This window comes from Mizuhopecten yessoensis, unplaced genomic scaffold (assembly GCF_002113885.1).
Source record: "Mizuhopecten yessoensis strain PY_sf001 unplaced genomic scaffold, ASM211388v2 scaffold9685, whole genome shotgun sequence".
In the NCBI taxonomy this organism is placed as follows: domain Eukaryota; kingdom Metazoa; phylum Mollusca; class Bivalvia; order Pectinida; family Pectinidae; genus Mizuhopecten; species Mizuhopecten yessoensis.
The window spans coordinates 1,002,753-1,024,656 of NW_018408171.1; the positions used below are offsets into that span (position 1 = coordinate 1,002,753).

General features: G+C 38.8%; 1 protein-coding gene across 1 annotated transcript in view; it reads left to right on the forward strand.

The window, feature by feature from the left end:
• Nucleotides 1-2,517: 2,517 nt before the first annotated feature.
• LOC110458663 (transcription factor SPT20 homolog) overlaps nt 2,518-21,904 on the forward strand; it is a 36,572-nt gene continuing 17,185 nt past the window's right edge. The window contains exons 1-17 of the mRNA XM_021510480.1: nt 2,518-2,604; nt 3,651-3,733; nt 4,376-4,446; nt 4,847-4,913; nt 5,386-5,541; nt 7,198-7,233; nt 11,431-11,469; nt 11,924-12,031; nt 13,864-14,057; nt 15,124-15,274; nt 15,920-15,976; nt 16,334-16,390; nt 17,415-17,572; nt 17,820-17,852; nt 18,225-18,423; nt 20,170-20,260; nt 21,765-21,885. Coding sequence (XP_021366155.1) covers nt 3,698-3,733; nt 4,376-4,446; nt 4,847-4,913; nt 5,386-5,541; nt 7,198-7,233; nt 11,431-11,469; nt 11,924-12,031; nt 13,864-14,057; nt 15,124-15,274; nt 15,920-15,976; nt 16,334-16,390; nt 17,415-17,572; nt 17,820-17,852; nt 18,225-18,423; nt 20,170-20,260; nt 21,765-21,885 — 1,574 coding nt within the window. The 5' untranslated portion in view covers nt 2,518-2,604; nt 3,651-3,697. The remainder of the gene's footprint in view (nt 2,605-3,650; nt 3,734-4,375; nt 4,447-4,846; nt 4,914-5,385; nt 5,542-7,197; nt 7,234-11,430; nt 11,470-11,923; nt 12,032-13,863; nt 14,058-15,123; nt 15,275-15,919; nt 15,977-16,333; nt 16,391-17,414; nt 17,573-17,819; nt 17,853-18,224; nt 18,424-20,169; nt 20,261-21,764; nt 21,886-21,904) is intronic.

Here is a 21,904-nt window from a genome sequence, read left to right on the forward strand (position 1 = left end):
TGGCTTGATAGTGAACACCTATGTCAGTGGTGGCTTGATAGGGGACACCTAAGTTAGTGGTGGCTTGATAGTGAACACCTAGGTTAGTGGTGGCTTAATAGTGGACACCTAAGTTAGTGGTGGCTTGATAGTCGACACCTAAGTTAGTGGTGGCTTGATAGTCGACACCTTAGTTAGTGGTGACTTGATAGTGGACACCAAAGTTAGTGCTGGCTTGATAGTGGACACCTAAGTTAGTGCTGGCTTGGTAGGGGGCACCTAAGTTAGTGGGGGCTTGATAGTGAACACCTATGTCAGTGGTGGCTTGGTAGTGGGCACCTAAGTTAGTGGTGGCTTGAAAGTGGACACCTAATTAAGTTAGTGCTGGCTTGATTGTGAACACCTAAGTTTGTGGTGGCTTGATTGGGAGCACCTAAGTTAGTGGTGGCTTGATTGTGAACATCTAAGTTAGTGGTGGCTTGATAGCCGACACCTAAGGTAGTGCTGGCTTGGTAGTGGGCACCTAAGTTAGTGGTGGCTTGATTGTGAACACCTAAGTTAGTGCTGGCTTGATTGTGAACACCTAAGTTAGTGCTGGCTTGGTAGTGGACACCTAAGTTAGTGCTGACTTTATAGGGAATACCTAAGTTAGTGGTGACTTGATCATGGACACCTAAGTTAGTGGTGGCTTGAAAGTGGACACCCAAGTTAGGGCTGACTTTATAGTGAATACCTAAGTTAGTGGTGACTTGATATTGGACACCTAAGTTAGTGGTGACTTTATAGTGAACACCTAAGTTAGTGGGGGCTTGTTAGTCGACACCTAAGTTAGTGCTGGCTTGATTGTGAACACCTAAGTTAGTGCTGGCTTGGTAGTGGACACCTAAGTTAGTGGTGGCTTGCTTGATAGTGAACACCTATGTCAGTGGTGGCTTCATAGTGGACACCTAAGTTAGTGCTGGCTTGGTAGTGGACACCTAAGTTAGTGGTGACTTTATAGTGAACACCTAAGTTAGTGGGGGCTTGTTAGTCGACACCTAAGTTAGTGCTGGCTTTGTAGTGAACACCTATGTCAGTGGTGGCTTGGTAGTGGGCACCTAAGTTAGTGGTGGCTTGAAAGTGGACACCTAATTAAGTTAGTGCTGGCTTGATTGTGAACACCTAAGTTTGTGGTGGCTTGATAGTGGACACCTCAGTTAGTGGTGGCTTGATAGTGAGCACCTATGTCAGTGGTGGCTTGATAGTGGACAACTAAGTTAGTGGTGGCTTGATAGGGGACACCTAAGTTAGTGGTGGCTTTATAGGGGACACCTAAGTTAGTGGTGGCTTTATAGTGGACACCTAAGTTAGTGGTGGCTTGATAGTGGACACCTAAGTTAGTGCTGACTTTATAGTGAATACCTAAGTTAGTGGTGACTTTAAAGTGAACACCTAGAATTGGCGGTGACTGATTCGTTGGAATACCACATTATCGCTGCTAGATAATGAAGAAACTGGATCGGTACTATCTGTTTAGAGGGACAACCGGATAAGTGATAGCTAGCGTGACGGGCCGCATAAATAGTGAATTGATAGTGGACACCTAAGTTAGAGGTGGCTTGATAGCAACATAAATCAAACGGCTAACAGAAGTACACTAACACCGGGGAACTCGGTATGAGTATAGAAACACGAATGTATATGATGATCCGTGAAGTTTTAAATGCAATATTTACGTTAGTTTAATCAAAAGGAATTGGACACAAGTTATACAACTTAGAAAACGTCCTCCTCCTTATAAACAATATACAGTGGTTTTATATTGACAGCAGATACGTAGTGGTAATATCATATTTACATATTTCAAATAAAATCAAAAATATTAATTTGATCGATCAAGTGATGTAAATCAATAAGATATATTTTGTTACAGTATCCAAAAGCTGAATAATTTAAAGACAAAGAAGTGGATATTCAAAAGTGGTTTTTTTTTGCCACTACACCATATGGTACAAAATAAATACATACATTTTGACTGAGCTAATATACGTGTACAATGTTGATCAAAAAATGTGTAATGAAATATGTATTGTTGTAAATATTATAACAATATAGTGTTAAAATTAGTAATATTTACGTTGTTAAGCATAGTATATCGCTAAAATTACTACGTTTGTTAATTGATTGATTATAACATCATACAGATTAACGTACACGCGCAATGTAACGCTGCAACAGAGACGTATTATACGTCTCTGGCTGTATGAATCAGGTGCCTGCAAACAATGTAACAAATATGAAACAAAAATCTGACGACATACATTGTTGTATAATTTAGATACATGAAATTCCAGACATCAAACACATCGTGTAAACTTTGTTTTATAATTTATAACACAAATGTATAAATTGTAATACAATTTAACGTATGTAGGTCTTAGCAACTTATTTCGCCCTTTTAGTTGTAAAGGGAGGTAATTATGATAAGTCGTTATCGTTTGTGCGAACGGCGTGAACTAAAATTGAAAATATATATATCCCTGTCAGGAAGGTGCTTTGCTCTTCCTCGGTGAGATATAACTAATTCAAGAGAATCTACGACATCGATTTGATTAAAAACAAAATGGCAGGTGCGAGATGTTAATGGTAAATATTCACAAATCTTGTTAAATATAACGCCATTCCATTGCAGTAATGATCTTATAAGAACACCATGTATAATAATGATACATGATATTGTTTGAACACTGAAAAAATACGTCCTATGGACCTTTACTGAGTGATGTATTGAGTTATTCGGTTTGTTTACATCCTAGTCTACTCGGACTGAAGTTTGACTTTTCTCGTAGAATGTTCGCCCGAGTTTCCCCTGTACCTGACACCAGACTTTTAGACATCCATCAGTCAAAATGTCTAAAAGTCTGGTGTCAGGGCCAGAGAAAACTCGGGCTAGTAGAATGTCTTTATAGGCAGCGAATCTTGTTGACTGTCAGTTACGAAATTATGTCGGTATATTGATGCACACCAAGTAGTTCTCTGAGATAGCTAAAGGAAACACTCTCTCCCGTTTCACAACTCTTCGACTTGATTATAACACGCTTGTGCAAAATCCTCTTTTCTAAAGCAAAGTCGCAAAAAGTAGGTCTTTATGGTTAAGTTGACTACAAACAGTAAACACTTAAAGATGTATTTTCTTTTTTCATAAGTTTAATTCCAGTTTTTTTTTACATCAACATTTTTGAAAGGAACACTTACATTTAATGTCTTTTGTAAAAAAAAAAAAAAATCTTCTTTTAAACTTGACTTTGCCATTTTCCTATCATTAAAAAGAAATGTGAAAATAGCTCAAAGACCTTTGTCAGATTGGTTGATACAGCTATTATTGGTCTTTTTTATATTCCAATCGGCAGTGTTTACTGCCCTGCTAAAAGGTGTGCTGCACCAGCGAAATGCTACCAATATCTTAAGTCTTGGACCTTCTGTACACTCTATTAGGGAAGAAGAAATTGGTGTGAAACTGTGTCATAGGCTTTGGATGAGTCCAGAAAAAATATGACTGTCTGCTTCTTATCGTCGATGCTTTCTTATAACAGTACCTTGACAAACCAATGGATAAACGCTAAAATTTTGACATCTCAGTTTAGTTATCACATTGTTTTCTTGCTGCATATATGATCTTATATATTTTGCAGATGAATGACCCAAGAATGAATCTTTCACAATATACCATAACCTGACCATGGAAAAGCTTGAAAGGGATGTTGAATATGCTGAGGTAAACATTAGACTCTGTAATTATGAATATACATGATATGTGTACAAGAAACTTTGATAGCATCAGCTTTTCAATTATGACAGTTATTTCTGCTGCATAAACAAGGATGAATTATAACCATAACATAATAAAATTGACAATATGCAGCATATAGATATGAATATCACATAAGCTGTTAATCAGAGGCCAGGTTTGCATAGAAATATCTCTAAAATGGAACACTGACTTCTTTAAAATAATAAGATGTACAGTTACATTGAAATTGTTCTGATAAAGGCTAATAATCTCTGGTGATTTAATAGATACTTATAATTATAAAAGCAGTGGTGGTGCTAACTTCTTGAAAGTGGGGTCCCAATCGGGTTAATTTGGTTTCTCAAAAGAACATGTGAAAATGTATGTGCTTTGCAAGTTTTTGTTCATTTTGATACAAAAATGGGGTTTACATGACTATTGTAAAATGTAGAAATCTTAACCAGACAGATGTCATGTAAGATTTGAGCATCAATATCAAATGTTAGGGAAAATGGATTTATTTTAATTTTATGTTATATGTGTATCTAATCTGTTACTGCTTTTACATGTTATTATATTACTGACCAGTTTCAATCCATCTGATGAAATTTGTAATTTTGTTTTCAGTACTTGATTGAAACAGCAAAACAGAGGCCCTCTCAGCTTTTAAGCAAGCCAATCTCCGGCAATCCGAAAGGGTATGTGTGTGGCTATAATACCCTTGTTATGTGGATGTGACCTAATCTTTCTTTGCAATTTCACTTTGACATCAGATATATTTTGGTAAATTATTATTGGAAATTTATGTTGAATAAAATACATATGCTAAACACATGTACTATTATGTTCTTGAAGTAGGAATGGGGTCATTGTTAGCTAGGATAAATTCACTCAGTAACTTCTTTTTTGTTAAGTTTTGTATTTATTAATTCTTAACAAACATGAGAGACTTTTATATATGATGTTAAACTTTCAGAAAAAGTTTCTGAATTTGTACCAATCTAACAAATTTTCAAAAACGTAGTCTCAGATTTACTTATAATTTTGGCCTCCATTGTTTGTTCAGCTACATTTATATGGTTCTACTATCCTTTGTAGGAAGTCTATCCACCAGAAACTGTTGGAGCTGTATATTGAGGAAACAGGGGCTCAGCCTGATGACACAGTAAGCCACTTTTCAGTGACATACTTGTTCTCTAGGTGTTAACATACAAAGTACTTCATCATGTTCCAATATATCAAATGTAGGTCACCGTGACCTTTTTTTATTTTACTGATATTGGTTTGACTTTTGTTTAGCTCAGTTTCCATCAATAACAGAATGTGTGTGTATGTTTTACAAACGTTTTATGATTTACGTGTGCGACTTGGCCAGCAGCATCCCTGTAATGTATTGTTTTGTATTTATTTGTTAAATGAAAATTGAAAGTTTCAATGGATTTGTCAATACATTAATCAAAATTGATTTGCTTCCGGTTAAAGTATTTGAAAATTTGATGAATAGAAACACTTTTTACAAACAAATTTTTACATTGATGTAGACCGAGCTGTTCTCCTCGGACATGTATTGCGTGTCCTTGGTTTGATTACTTTGTTATGTACAATAAGGCCTTATGATAAAGTTTTGTATACTTCAGGATCTGGTCCGAGCCACCAACCTACTGCCCAAGCTTGTGAGACGTGATAGTCTGAACTGTCTGATACTGAAGCTTTACCCGGGAAATGAGGGCTACTCTCTGATGCTTAGAGGTCGCAGTGGTGTAGAGTCGGAGACTTTCAAGTTACCTTACGAGGTGAATAGCCGAGTCGCAGATTGTAGATTTATCTTCTTTAAGAGAGAGGCTGAAATTATAAGTTGGTAAAATTGCAGCAGTAGCAGATCACTTCCATGTGATTAAGAAGCGGTGTAGGGAATTTGTAAATAATACATAAAAACATTCCTATTGACATGCACAAGGCTTGCGAGCCATAAACACATTGTATAATCAGATACCTGTTAGGTAAATAAACACCAATTGCAAGATCTAAATCAAAAAGGTACTGATTTTGAAAAAATAAATAAAAATGTCATAGCTGCATTACTAGAATGTGATAATTTCTGTGTTGGCTAAATCAGAAATGAACACAAGCATAGAGTGTGGTACTTGTACCAGGTGTTTTATGCGTATGAGAACAAGTATGTGATGTAAATTTAGCACTTATTTTATGCAGTGGAATTTGAATTATATTCTATTGATAAAGGATAAAAAACTACATCTAACGTCTCGACATCAGTTTTGATCTGTTGGTATGTGAGTATCTACTGATCAATGAATACGTTTTGTGATAACATTAGTAATACCTGGGTGTATGTTTTGTGATAACATTAGTAATACCTGGGTGGACGTTTTGTGATAACATTAGTAACACCTGTGTGTACGTTTTGTGATAGCCTTAGTAATACCTGGGTGTACATTTTGTGATAACATAAGTAATACCTGGGAGTATGTTTTGTGATAACATTAGTAGTACCTGGGTGTACGTTTTGTGATAGCCTTAGTAATACCTGGGTGTACATTTTGTGATAACATAAGTAATACCTGGGCGTATGTTTTGTGATAACATTAGTAACACCTGTGTGTACGTTTTGTGATAACATTAGGAATACCTGGGTGTACGTTTTGTGATAGCCTTAGTAATACCTGGGTGTACATTTTGTGATAACATAAGTAATACCTGGGTGTATGTTTCGTGATAACATTAGTAATACCTGGGTGCACGTTTTGTGATAACATTAGTAATTCCTGGGTGTATGTTTTGTGATAACATTAGTAATACCTGCCTGGGGGTACGTTTTGTGATAACATTAGTAACACCTGTGTGTACGTTTTGTGATAACATTAGTAATACCTGGGTGTACGTTTTGTGATAACATTTGTAATACCTGGGTGTACGTTTTGTGATAACATTAGTAACACCTGGGTGTAGGTTTTGTGATAACATTAATAATACCTGGGTGTACGTTTTGTGATAACCTTAGTAATACCTGGGTGTACATTTTGTGATAACATAAGTAATACCTGGGTGTATGTTTTGTGATAACATTAGTAATACCTGGGTGTACGTTTTGTGATAACATTAGTAATACCTGGGTGTACGTTTTGTGATAACATAAGTAATACCTGGGTGTACGTTTTTTGATAACCTTAGTAATACCTGGGTGTACATTTTGTGATAACATTAGTAATACCTGGGTGTACGTTTTGTGATAACATTAGTAACACCTGGGTGTAGGTTTTGTGATAACATTAATAACACCTAGGTGTACGTTTTGTGATAACCTTAGTAATACCTGGGTGTATGTTTTGTGATAACCTTAGTAATACCTGGGTGTACGTTTGTGATAACATTAGTAATACCTGGGTGTACGTTTTGTGATAACCTTAGTAATACCTGGGTGTACATTTTAGGTATCAGAATTGCTGGAATACATTGATTCTTCAGAGGTAAGTAATTTAATGATTTATTTCAGTTAGTATTTTGTTGTTGTTGTAAAATACAGAAGGAAGACAGAACTATCAATGTAAATTAGTGTAAATGATGTATTTTTTGTAGATTTAAGTTACCTTTATAAGTAATACTACTTCTGTTTTGGTATCTTGATCAACCGTTTTAGCCTGAAGTTTTTTTATATGTGTATTAAGATTTGGAATAATCTTGTGTTTTGCCATGTATATGAAACATTATACATTGAGGGAAAGCGACACTTGATATCATGTGTATCATGTTTGTGTGTGGGAGTACCTAGCCATTATACATTGAGGGAAAGCAACACTTGATATCATGTGTATCATGTTTGTGTGTGGGAGTACCTAGCCATTATACATTGAGGGAAAGCGACACTTGATATCATGTGTATCATGTTTGTGTGTGGGAGTACCTAGCCATTATACATTGAGGGAAAGCGACACTTGATATCATGTGTATCATGTTTGTGTGTGGGAGTACCTAGCCATTATACATTGAGGGAAAGCGACACTTGATATCATGTGTATCATGTTTGTGTGTGGGAGTACCTAGCCATTATACATTGAGGGAAAGCGACACTTGATATCATGTGTATCATGTTTGTGTGTGGGAGTACCTAGCCATTATACATTGAGGGAAAGCGACACTTGATATCATGTGTATCATGTTTGTGTGTGGGAGTACCTAGCCATTATACATTGAGGGAAAGCGACACTTGATATCATGTGTATCATGTTTGTGTGTGGGAGTACCTAGCCATTATACATTGAGGGAAAGCGACACTTGATATCATGTGTATCATGTTTGTGTGTGGGAGTACCTAGCCATTATACATTGAGGGAAAGCGACACTTGATATCATGTGTATCATGTTTGTGTGTGGGAGTACCTAGCCATTATACATTGAGGGAAAGCGACACTTGATATCATGTGTATCATGTTTGTGTGTGGGAGTACCTAGCCATTATACATTGAGGGAAAGCGACACTTGATATCATGTGTATCATGTTTGTGTGTGGGAGTACCTAGCCATTATACATTGAGGGAAAGCGACACTTGATATCATGTGTATCATGTTTGTGTGTGGGAGTACCTAGCCATTATACATTGAGGGAAAGCGACACTTGATATCATGTGTATCATGTTTGTGTGTGGGAGTACCTAGCCATTATACATTGAGGGAAAGCGACACTTGATATCATGTGTATCATGTTTGTGTGTGGGAGTACCTAGCCATTATACATTGAGGGAAAGCGACACTTGATATCATGTGTATCATGTTTGTGTGTGGGAGTACCTAGCCATTATACATTGAGGGAAAGCGACACTTGATATCATGTGTATCATGTTTGTGTGTGGGAGTACCTAGCCATTATACATTGAGGGAAAGCGACACTTGATATCATGTGTATCATGTTTGTGTGTGGGAGTACCTAGCCATTATACATTGAGGGAAAGCGACACTTGATATCATGTGTATCATGTTTGTGTGTGGGAGTACCTAGCCATTATACATTGAGGGAAAGCGACACTTGATATCATGTGTATCATGTTTGTGTGTGGGAGTACCTAGCCATTATACATTGAGGGAAAGCGACACTTGATATCATGTGTATCATGTTTGTGTGTGGGAGTACCTAGCCATTATACATTGAGGGAAAGCGACACTTGATATCATGTGTATCATGTTTGTGTGTGGGAGTACCTAGCCATTATACATTGAGGGAAAGCGACACTTGATATCATGTGTATCATGTTTGTGTGTGGGAGTACCTAGCCATTATACATTGAGGGAAAGCGACACTTGATATCATGTGTATCATGTTTGTGTGTGGGAGTACCTAGCCATTATACATTGAGGGAAAGCGACACTTGATATCATGTGTATCATGTTTGTGTGTGGGAGTACCTAGCCATTATACATTGAGGGAAAGCGACACTTGATATCATGTGTATCATGTTTGTGTGTGGGAGTACCTAGCCATTATACATTGAGGGAAAGCGACACTTGATATCATGTGTATCATGTTTGTGTGTGGGAGTACCTAGCCATTATACATTGAGGGAAAGCGACACTTGATATCATGTGTATCATGTTTGTGTGTGGGAGTACCTAGCCATTATACATTGAGGGAAAGCGACACTTGATATCATGTGTATCATGTTTGTGTGTGGGAGTACCTAGCCATTATACATTGAGGGAAAGCGACACTTGATATCATGTGTATCATGTTTGTGTGTGGGAGTACCTAGCCATTATACATTGAGGGAAAGCGACACTTGATATCATGTGTATCATGTTTGTGTGTGGGAGTACCTAGCCATTATACATTGAGGGAAAGCGACACTTGATATCATGTGTATCATGTTTGTGTGTGGGAGTACCTAGCCATTATACATTGAGGGAAAGCGACACTTGATATCATGTGTATCATGTTTGTGTGTGGGAGTACCTAGCCATTATACATTGAGGGAAAGCGACACTTGATATCATGTGTATCATGTTTGTGTGTGGGAGTACCTAGCCATTATACATTGAGGGAAAGCGACACTTGATATCATGTGTATCATGTTTGTGTGTGGGAGTACCTAGCCATTATACATTGAGGGAAAGCGACACTTGATATCATGTGTATCATGTTTGTGTGTGGGAGTACCTAGCCATTATACATTGAGGGAAAGCGACACTTGATATCATGTGTATCATGTTTGTGTGTGGGAGTACCTAGCCATTATACATTGAGGGAAAGCGACACTTGATATCATGTGTATCATGTTTGTGTGTGGGAGTACCTAGCCATTATACATTGAGGGAAAGCGACACTTGATATCATGTGTATCATGTTTGTGTGTGGGAGTACCTAGCCATTATACATTGAGGGAAAGCGACACTTGATATCATGTGTATCATGTTTGTGTGTGGGAGTACCTAGCCATTATACATTGAGGGAAAGCGACACTTGATATCATGTGTATCATGTTTGTGTGTGGGAGTACCTAGCCATTATACATTGAGGGAAAGCGACACTTGATATCATGTGTATCATGTTTGTGTGTGGGAGTACCTAGCCATTATACATTGAGGGAAAGCGACACTTGATATCATGTGTATCATGTTTGTGTGTGGGAGTACCTAGCCATTATACATTGAGGGAAAGCGACACTTGATATCATGTGTATCATGTTTGTGTGTGGGAGTACCTAGCCATTATACATTGAGGGAAAGCGACACTTGATATCATGTGTATCATGTTTGTGTGTGGGAGTACCTAGCCATTATACATTGAGGGAAAGCGACACTTGATATCATGTGTATCATGTTTGTGTGTGGGAGTACCTAGCCATTATACATTGAGGGAAAGCGACACTTGATATCATGTGTATCATGTTTGTGTGTGGGAGTACCTAGCCATTATACATTGAGGGAAAGCGACACTTGATATCATGTGTATCATGTTTGTGTGTGGGAGTACCTAGCCATTATACATTGAGGGAAAGCGACACTTGATATCATGTGTATCATGTTTGTGTGTGGGAGTACCTAGCCATTATACATTGAGGGAAAGCAACACTTGATATCATGTGTATCATGTTTGTGTGTGGGAGTACCTAGCCATTATACATTGAGGGAAAGCGACACTTGATATCATGTGTATCATGTTTGGGTGTGGGAGTACCTAGCCATTATACATTGAGGGAAAGCGACACTTGATATCATGTTTGGGTGTGGGAGTACCTAGCCATTATACATTGAGGGAAAGCGACACTTGATATCATGTGTATCACGTTTGTGTGTGGGAGTACCTAGCCATTATACATTGAGGGAAAGCGACACTTGATATCATGTGTATCATGTTTGTTTGTGGGAGTACCTAGCCATTGATAGATAATGACAATCTAAATATCAAATGAATGTGACATTCTCCTGTATATTGTATACCCATACAACAGAGTTTGATCAATAATCAATGTTAAAATTCATGACTGAACTTTGAATTAATATATTTGTATTCATGAGCATACTTCTCCATTTGTCTGATATTTAGTTGTAGGTATTTGCTTATGCATAACTTTGTTTGGTGGAAAATAATCTCTTCTGCTTTCGTCTGTGTTTGGAATCTCAATTTATTTTTTTGCTGATGAAGCCTTCATTGACTTTTATTTATCATATTTCAGCTACCTCCATTTCTTGTTGACTTGTTGGAACGAGCTCAGGTAAGCTGTTACCTTTTGGAGTTTATATTATAATTGTCTATAGCAATCTTATGGATAACTTATCAGTGACGTTTAAATGTATGGTATTAAAAAGATAAAAAAATTGACGTGTGATATTGGGAATCTTTCAATTTCAATTGAGAGGTTAATACACTTAAGACTAGTTAGTATAATTGTTTTCATGTTACAGTATCAGGTCATTTGTTAAAGTCGAGTGTACACTGTACATCCCACTAGATTGCTTTTTTTCGACTTTAATGGTTGTTAAAGTGAAATGAATTTTGTGGTTTTGTTTATGTTATAATTTTTTCTGAAGCACTGACAGTAACTGAATTCTTAAAGTATCAAGTAAACGTTTCTGTATAAACCCACTAAATATATGTATAATCACCACTAAACAACCTGAACCATGGCATTCCCTCACCGCTGTCTGGTACTTTCTGTGTTGTTACAGGTGAATGTGTTCTATAGTGGCTGTGTAATTGTGGAGGTGAGAGATTACCGTAGATCTGCCAATGGTGGATATGACACACAGTATGTACTGCTCAAACCCTCCCAACAGGTAAGTTTAGACACAACACACGGTATGTACTGCTCAAAGCCTCAAACCCTCCCAACAGTTAAGTTTAGACACGATACACAGTATGTACTGCTCAAACCCTCAAAACAGGTAAGTTTAGACACGACACACAGTATGTACTGGTCAAAGCCTCCCAACAGGTAAGTTTAGACACGACACACAGTATGTACTGCTCAAAGCCTCAAACCCTCCCAACAGGTAAGTTTAGACACGACTCACAGTGTGTACTGCTCAAACCCTCCCAACAGGTAACTTTAGACACGACGCACAGTATGTACTGCTCAAACCCTCCCAACAGGTAAGTTTAGACACGACACACAGTATGTACTGGTCAAAGCCTCCCAACAGGTAAGTTTAGACACGACACACAGTCTGTACTGCTCAAACCCTCCCAACAGGTAAGTTTATACACAACACACGGTATGTACTGCTCAAAGCCTCAAACCCTCCCAACAGTTAAGTTTAGACACGATACACAGTATGTACTGCTCAAACCCTCAAAACAGGTAAGTTTAGACACGACACACAGTATGTACTGGTCAAAGCCTCCCAACAGGTAAGTTTAGACACGACACACAGTCTGTACTGCTCAAACCCTCCCAACAGGTAAGTTTAGACACAACACACGGTATGTACTGCTCAAACCCTCCCAACAGGTAAGTTTAGACACAACACACGGTATGTACTGCTCAAAGCCTCAAACCCTCCCAACAGGTAAGTTTAGACACGATACACAGTATGTACTGCTCAAACCCTCAAAACAGGTAAGTTTAGACACGACACACAGTATGTACTGCTCAATCCCTCCCAACAGGTAAGTTTAGACACAACACACGGTATGTACTGCTCAAACCCTCCCAACAGGTAAGTTTATACACAACACACGGTATGTACTGCTCAAAGCCTCAAACCCTCCCAACAGTTAAGTTTAGACACGATACACAGTATGTACTGCTCAAACCCTCACAACAGGTAAGTTTAGACACGCCACACAGTATGTACTGCTCAAACCCTCCCAACAGGTAAGTTTAGACACGACTCACAGTGTGTACTGCTCAAACCCTCCCAACAGGTATGTTTAGACACGACACACAGTGTGTACTGCTCAACCCCTCCCAACAGGTAAGTTTAGACACGACACACAGTCTGTACTGCTCAAACCCTCCCAACAGGTAAGTTTAGACACGACACACAGTATGTACTGCTCAAACCCTCCCAACAGGTATGTTTAGACACAACACACGGTATGTACTGCTCAAACCCTCCCAACAGGTAAGTTTAGTCTTTAGAATACCTTTTCAATTGTGTTGGGTGAAATTTTTCACTTCAGATGTGACATATTTAAATCTGGTATTCAGACAACTTTGACATATCAGCGGTAAATGGAAATTATACACCAAGCATTTTAAAAGGCTATAACACAAAAATTACTGAAACAAAATTTGGGTTTACTGTGTTAATTTAAAAAAAACAAGTTCATGATAACATTCCATTATCCATATATAGATACACTGTATAACTATAAGTACCACTTATAAGATGTAAAGAGTTCAAATGCCTGTATTATAAGTTCAATGTGTTTGATGTTCCCAGTCAGTTGATTTCTAGTCACTAATATTTAATCATAGGAGTTGGTGTTGTCTAGTTGTCCTTACTATTTATCACTTATGTTATTATTGAGTGTATTCTTTTGATTAAGTAACCATTATTAAGTGTATTATTTTGATTAAGTAACCATAAAATCCTATTATGGAAATATAAATTGTTTTAATTTATCATTTTACCTATATATCTATACATTCTTTGCCTTTTAGTCCTTGCTATCGGACATCTACAATCTGTCCAGTGATGGACATAGATGGACACCAGATGACCTATTGACCTTGGAAAGTCAGTTGATACTAGCGACAGAGGACCCTATCTGTTTGGACCCCTCCCCCTCAGTGTTACTGGTGGCTAATCGGCAACAGTATGATAAAAAGAAATTTAACACTCCCTTACTGAAAAGGTGATTATTTCCCTTTACCAGTCCCCTGTGTATTATATAGAGGATCTGTCATAAGTTTCCCTTCATATCAGATTTATGATAGTCGTTTTGGATTTTTCATGTTTGCAAGCCTCTGGTGAGCAAATATGAAAAAGCCAAAACGACTATCATAGATCAAATATGAAGGGAAACCTAAGACAGATTCTTTTTATCATTTAATACAAAGTAAACTGTATGAATGTCATCTGATACAAATATTTTGCACTTGGCCGCCTCTAAAATGATGAAAACTGTTTCTGCTTCACAATGACGTGACGTCACATTCATTTCAGAAGTGATACTAAACACATTACATTAACATAATTTATTTGATGGTTTTTTGAAACTGCATAACACAGTATTCATATGATAAAAATCTTTACTAGACAATATGTATTTCATCTCTTTGCTAGACAATAAGTATGCTGGTATATTCTTGTCCAGATAAATATTTGACCAAGAGTGAATTTCGCCTTTCACATGTTATTACTATATAGGATATGATGTGTCCTTATATTCACCATTATAATAAATTTGCCCTTATTTCAAAGGGCATTCTCATTACTTCAGGAGTTATGCTCACATACACTCTCTGTGCCCCTTGAGTATGTCGTGGCAAAACTTAATGCATGCTGATAGCTATTTGATTAATCCCAGGTAAAACAGCTGACCAGTCACTAGGCTGATACCTGTCCTTTGAAAATTACAAAGGAACAACACCCAACTTCAGAGTCGGTCAATTTTACCATTAGGCTGTCTCTGGATTCTTTTGATGTACATCAAAGGATAATCTAGTCTTCTTTTACTATCTATGAGGCGATGGACACTAAGCCTCTGATTTTGTCGTGACATATTCAAGGGGTGCAGAGAACATAAGTTAGCATAGCCACTGGAGTATTGAGGATGTTTGAAGGGTGAGACGGGCAACAGTTATACTGCAGCAAAATTTCCCATTACAATGTTTATCTTTAGACAATAGGTATTAAAAATGTCTTCACCGTAAAATTTTTATTTTATAACTTGTACATCTTATTACATTTCTCTACAGATCTGTAAAAAAATATACCCAAGCTGCCATCAACAGGAAGAGAAAGTTTGCTCAGGCCGCAGCACCCAAGGAGCTGAGACTGTTGGACTTCTTACAGAAAAAGAAGTCACGCACACATACTCCTAATGTCAACTTAAAAATAGGAAAACCGGTAACACCCTACATCATACGGAAATAAAGTCCTTGTTTGGTACCAAGTTGACTTTGTGGTATTAGAACATTGCCGTTTTAATTTGCCTCTGGGTAAAAGTAAATTGTACTGACCTACTAGAATTTAATGATTTGAAAAGTACATCCTCCACTCTTGTTGGCTAGTGGTTTTCCAATGAGATTTTCTTAAAGACAAATAAATATTGATCAAACTGCTCTGTAGAGCAATATGCCATTTAGATTGTTCATAAGGTTGGTTTGTTTCCTCGATAATTTGGAGATTGTTTTACAGCCAAACCTATGATAGGTTCTACGGTAGATTTCAGTGTAGATTAAACTTGTTAACCCGGGTAAATGTTGTTCCAAGTGTCTTAAGTTTGATTATGAACTAAGCAAAATGACAGGGACTGCCAAATAAAATGCTTGGTAGATTTTTAGACATACCTGTAATTTGTATACATACCTGTAATTTTTAAACTGCATTGAATTACCTTAGTTGTATAAAAATGTTCAAATAATATGTTGTGGTTTTCTTTGAAAACATTAACTCTCAAGCTCATTGAATGTGAAATTTGATTACAGAATTAAAGTTTATGTAAATCTGATCTTATATAAAGTGATTGTATGTATGCTGTACTTTTTGTAGCCGGTGGACATGTGGCAACAGAGACTTGTCCAGCTGTCTGTACCGGAGACTGTTGATGTAAGTATTACAAACATTTCCTCTCTGGATCACAGGTACTCTTTTATTTTGTTTTTGTTCCTGGTATATAATCATCAAATTGTACTAACATTACTAAAGAAGATTTTTGTGTTTGTGCTAAAGAAAGTTTAAAAAATGCTGCATACAAGATAATCTTTGCAGCAGTACTAGTGTTATCAATTAATAATAAAAACATTTTTTTTTTATTTTTTTTTTTAAAGTTTTCAGTATTAAATATCTTACAATAGTACTTTTCACACTCACTTGTTCATTCTTACTCCTTCATATCTTTAACCTTTTGCAAAAAATCTTGTTAACTTGACATAATCTGTATAAAATCTGTGTGGATTTTAACAGGTGGAGAAGTACGCTACGGCCCAGGAACCTCCTGAAATGACCCCCAATAATGTCCTGGTAAGTCTCCTAATGGATTAGTTTGAATCTGGGAAGGAGGGAAGGATTCAGTTTTAGACTGAGTTCAACCTTCAAGTAAGCTTTATAACACAGCCACAATTCGTCCTGTACAATTTCGTCATTCTAAAGTGGTTTGTCAATATAACAACTATTGGGAGGGACATATGATGAAATTGTTCAGCAATGAGGAAATGGGGCCTTGAGATTATGTTGTTGATGAAGTTTGCAGCCAATGAAACAATAGGCATTACTGTATATAAATAGTATACAATGGGTAAATGTAATAATGGTATTAAGTAAGGATGGATTTTAAAGTGGCTACAGCTAGCTGACAGGGTTGGAATGGAAGACAACAGGTCAAACACACAAAATATCAACAATCCTGATAGAAAATGAATTTAGCAGAGCTTAAGTTTGATAGTTTTGAAGTTCAATATCTAGACTGCTTCAATTTCAATTTCTTAAGTGAAAAAAATAAATAAAAAAAATTGCCAATATTTCTGTCTTGTATTAACTTGTGTTCTGATTCTCACCAACATCGATAGCTCCTTATGGAAAACTGTTCCTCAAGTACATGTATTACATGTACCAAGGTTCCACTACCCCATATTCACATTGCTATATAATTATAAGTGTGAAAGAGGTCCTGAAATGTTAAACTCTACAGCTTTGCTGTTTATTTCTCCTATGATGTTTATTTAATCAATAGACATTCTTACTGATAAATGTTCACTTTTAAATGTAACAGAAATAGTTATATGAAGAAAGATTCATAAGGACATTGTACTTCTTTACTGAGAGTATCATAAGTTGACATTATTTGAGGCTAATTTTATCCAGTGCAAGTTGTTTCATTCAGAGTTGTTATGTGACTCTGTTTTTTAAGTATTTGACAGGGAAACTCTTTAATATACATTGTTCTGGATTTATTTCTCATGCACAAGTGAAGTGGCAGAAGTTCAAAAAAAAAAATGCCCCGCTATTGAACAATATTTCTACAATATCTGTATGTGTATAATCACAGGAATTGGTTGAAGAGACCACACTGGAGCGAGACATCAACACAGAGAAAAAACTACTGGCTCGACTGAGTATAAGGAAACGGAAGTCTGATGATATGTACTTTGGTACTCTGTATCTGGACCACGACTACAAGGAGAACTCGCGAGGAAAGACTTGCACGTATGTAGTCAGGTATAGGGTGTACAACATAAAATAGACCACTCGGACTGAAGTTTGATATTTACTACAAGGTCTATAACTTGCAGTTTTTGAAAAAAATAAAATGTGTGAGATAACAGCATATTGCTATAAATGGTATTTTAGGATTGTTGTGTAAACAATACAACCTCAAAGTGCTTTGTTTGCTGAATATAACCATTGATTCTCATATACCTGTTGTTAATTCTTTTATCCTCTTATATTTCAGGTTTAACTTGAGAACAAAAAGTGTTGTTGACAAGTAAGTATAAATATATACAGAACAACATTCAGCTTGATACATTGCACACATTGAACGATATTACTATCTTAATTCCACACTTTGACTTCAAGTATACTTCTCCTCCTATCAATGAAAGCTACTTCCCAAGTATCCCTGAGATTATCTGTGGTCAGTAAGCCACTTAGGACAGAGTCTGACGATGAAAGCTATTTCCTCAGCATCCTTGAGATTATCTCTGGTCAGTAAGTCACTTAGGACAGAGTCTGACGATGAAAGCTACTTCCCAAGCATCCTTGAGATTATGTTGGTCAGTAAGTCACTTAGGACAGAGTAATGGAAGAATGTCTAAGTTGCTTTAGATCATCAATAAGTACTTCATTATTACTGTAGGTACTTGCAGCAGTTTAAGGAGATCTTCACTGAGGAGGGACGGCGTGCAGTAAAGATAACAACTCAGAAACCAGGCCACGCCCCCCACATAGAATACACCCAGACCACGCTGACCACCTCCACTCCTGGTATCACAATCACTGCTGCGCAGGCTCTCATGAGTCGCCAAGCTGTCACGGCAACTCTCACTACTGCCCAGGTAAGTCACCACAACTCTCACAACTGCACAGGTAAGTCACCACAACTCTCACAACTGCCCAGGTAAGTCACCCCACCTCTCCCTCCTGTACAGGTAAGTCACCACAACTCTCACAACTGCCCGGGTAAGTCACCACAACTCTCACTACTGCCAAGGTAAGTCACCACAACTCTCACAACTGCACAGGTAAGTCACCACAACTCTCACTACTGGACAGGTAAGTCACCACAACTCTCACAACTGCCCAGGTAAGTCCCCACAACTCTCACAACTGCCCAGGTAAGTCACCCCAACTCTCACAACTGCCCAGGTAAGTCACCACAACTCTCACTACTGTACAGGTAAGTCACCACAACCCTCACTACTGTACAGATAAGTCACCACAACTCTCACTACTGCCCAGGTAAGTCACCACAACCCTCACTACTGCCAAGGCAAGTCACCACAACTCTCACTACTGCCCAAGTAAGTCACCACAACTCTCACTACTGTACACGTAAGTCACCACAACTCTCACTACTGCACAGGTAAGTCACCACAACTCTCACAACTGCACAGGTAAGTCACCACAACTCTCACTACTTTACAGGTAAGTCACCACAACCCTCACTACGGTACAGATAAGTCACCACAACTCTCACTACTGCCCAGGTAAGTCACCACAACTCTCACTACTGCCCAGGTAAGTCACCAAAACTCTCACTACTGCCCAGGTAAGTCACCAAAACTCTCACAACCGCAGAGGCTAGTCACCACAACTCTAACTACTGCCCAGGTAAGTCACCACAACTCTCACTACGGCCCAGGTAAGTCACCACAACTCTCACTACGGCCCAGGTAAGTCACCACAACTCTCACTACTGGACAGGGAAGTCACCACAACTCTCACTACTGTACAGGGAAGTCACCACAACTCTCACTACTGTACAGATAAGTCACCACAACTCTCACTACTGCCCAGGGAAGTCACCACAACTCTCACTACTGTACAGATAAGTCACCACAACTCTCACTACTGGACAGGGAAGTCACCACAACTCTCACTACTGTACAGGGAAGTCACCACAACTCTCACTACTGTACAGGGAAGTCACCACAACTCTCACTACTGTACAGATAAGTCACCACAACTCTCACTACTGCACAGGTAAGTCCCCACAACTCTCACTACTGCCCAGGTAAGTCACCACAACTCTCACTACTGTACAGGTAAGTCACCAAAACTCTCACTACTGCCCAGGTAAGTCACCATAACTCTTACTACTGCCCAGGTAAGTCACCATAACTCTCACTACTGCCCAGGTAAGTCACCACAACTCTCACTACTGCCCAGGTAAGTCACCATAACTCACCATGACAAAGGTACACCACCACAACTCTCACCATTACAATGATTCTCAAACAACTCTACAAACCTTACCATTGCCCATGTATGTCATGACAAGTAAAAGATCCCTAACATATTAGAAAGATCTATTATAAAAAAGAAAAAGAGAGAAATATTTTCAGAATCGGGGAACATAACAACCAGTAACTCAACAGTAAACAAACATGATAGAGAGCGATCGGTTGAAGCTGGTTTGTAAATAAATTATTATTTATACAAAAAGAAATTTGTTTGAAAGGCAAGATAGTAGGACAACCTGACAACCTGAACTAGCAGGGTGTAACTGTACCGGGTTTTACTATTGCTATAGCAACATATCCACACTGTATGATCGGAATGTTTACTTTTGTCTGTGATAGCCTGACCCACAGAGTGGAACCACAGCTGCTGGACTACTGGCTGGCAAGAGGAATGTCCCCATACAGCTCTCACTCACCATAGCTCCAGCAGGTACGTCCCCATACAGCTCTCACTCACTATAGCTCCAGCAGGATGTCCCCATACAGCTCTCACTCACCCTAGCTCAAGCAGGTATGTCCCCATACAGCTCTCTCTCACCATAGCTCCAGCAAGTATGTCCCCATACAGCTCTCACTTCCCCTAGCTCCAGCAGGTACGTCCCCTTACAGCTCTCACTCACCCTAGCTCCAGCAGGTACATACCCATACAGCTCTCACTCACCATAGCTCCAGCAGGTACATACCCATACAGCTCTCACTCACTATAGCTCCAGCAGGTACGTCCCCGTACAGCTCTCACTCACTATAGCTCCAGCAGGTATGTCCCCATACAGCTCTCACTCACCATAGCTCCAGCAAGTATGTCCCCATACAGCTCTCACTTACCCTAGCTCCAGCAGGTACGTCCCCATACAGCTCTCACTCACCCTAGCTCAAGCAGGTATGTCCCCATACAGCTCTCACTCACCATAACTTCAGCAGGTACATCCCCATACAGCTCCCACTCACCATAGCTCCAGCAGGTATGTCCCCATACAGCTCTCACTTACCCTAGCTCCAGCAGGTACGTCTCCATACAGCTCTCACTCACCCTAGCTCCAGCAGGTACATACCCATACAGCTTTCACTCACCATAGCTCCAGCAGGTACGTCCCCATACAGATCTCACTCACCCTAGCTCCAGCAGGTACGTCCCCATACAGATCTCACTCACCCTAGCTCCAGCAGGTACGTCCCTATACAGCTCTCACTCACCCTAGCTCCAGCAGGAACGTCCCCATACAGCTCTCACTCACCCTAGCTCCAGTAGGTACGTCCCCATACAGCTCTCACTCACTATTGCTCCAGCAGGTACATCCCCATACAGCTCTCGCTCACCCTAGCTCCAGCAGGCATGTCCCCATACAGCTCTCACTCACCCTAGCTCCAGTAGGTACGTCCCCATACAGCTCTCACTCACCATAGCTCCAGCAGGTACATCCCCATACAGCTCTCACTCACCCTAGCTCCAGCAGGCATGTCCCCATACAGCTCTTACTCACCCTAGCTCCAGCAGGTATGTCCCCATACAGCTCTCACTCACCATAGCTCCAGCAGGAAACTTATTTATTAAGGCTGGTCCAACATTTTTACGATACTGTTCCTCACTTATATTTTGCACAGTATGAAATTAAAGATAATGCGTGAAGGCATTCACAATTTTAAATATCATGATGTGAATATTTTTACTTTTAATATAATTTGTTTGTGCTGTCATCATAATTATTAAAAATGGTTCCCTGATGGATGTCGTGTGTTATTGATCCTTTACAAAATTAAACACTGACTTATTTTAGCTTCTATTTACTGTGATATACCGCATCAGCTCTTGGAGAACCTGGTCTTCCATCATGATGTATTGATACACTGGAGGTGACAAAGCAAGAGACCGTTTATCAGATGATTGTCAGAAAACTTTAAAACAGAAATTTTGACACAACTGTTTTTCCTTTCAGCCCCGGGAAGCACTTCACAAGCACCCAATCAGCTGCAGCTTAACATACAGAAACAGCCAACAAGTCACCAATCACAGACGCTGTCTCGTACCAAACTAGGCCACCATGGAATTGGACAAAGGTGAATTGATACAGATATG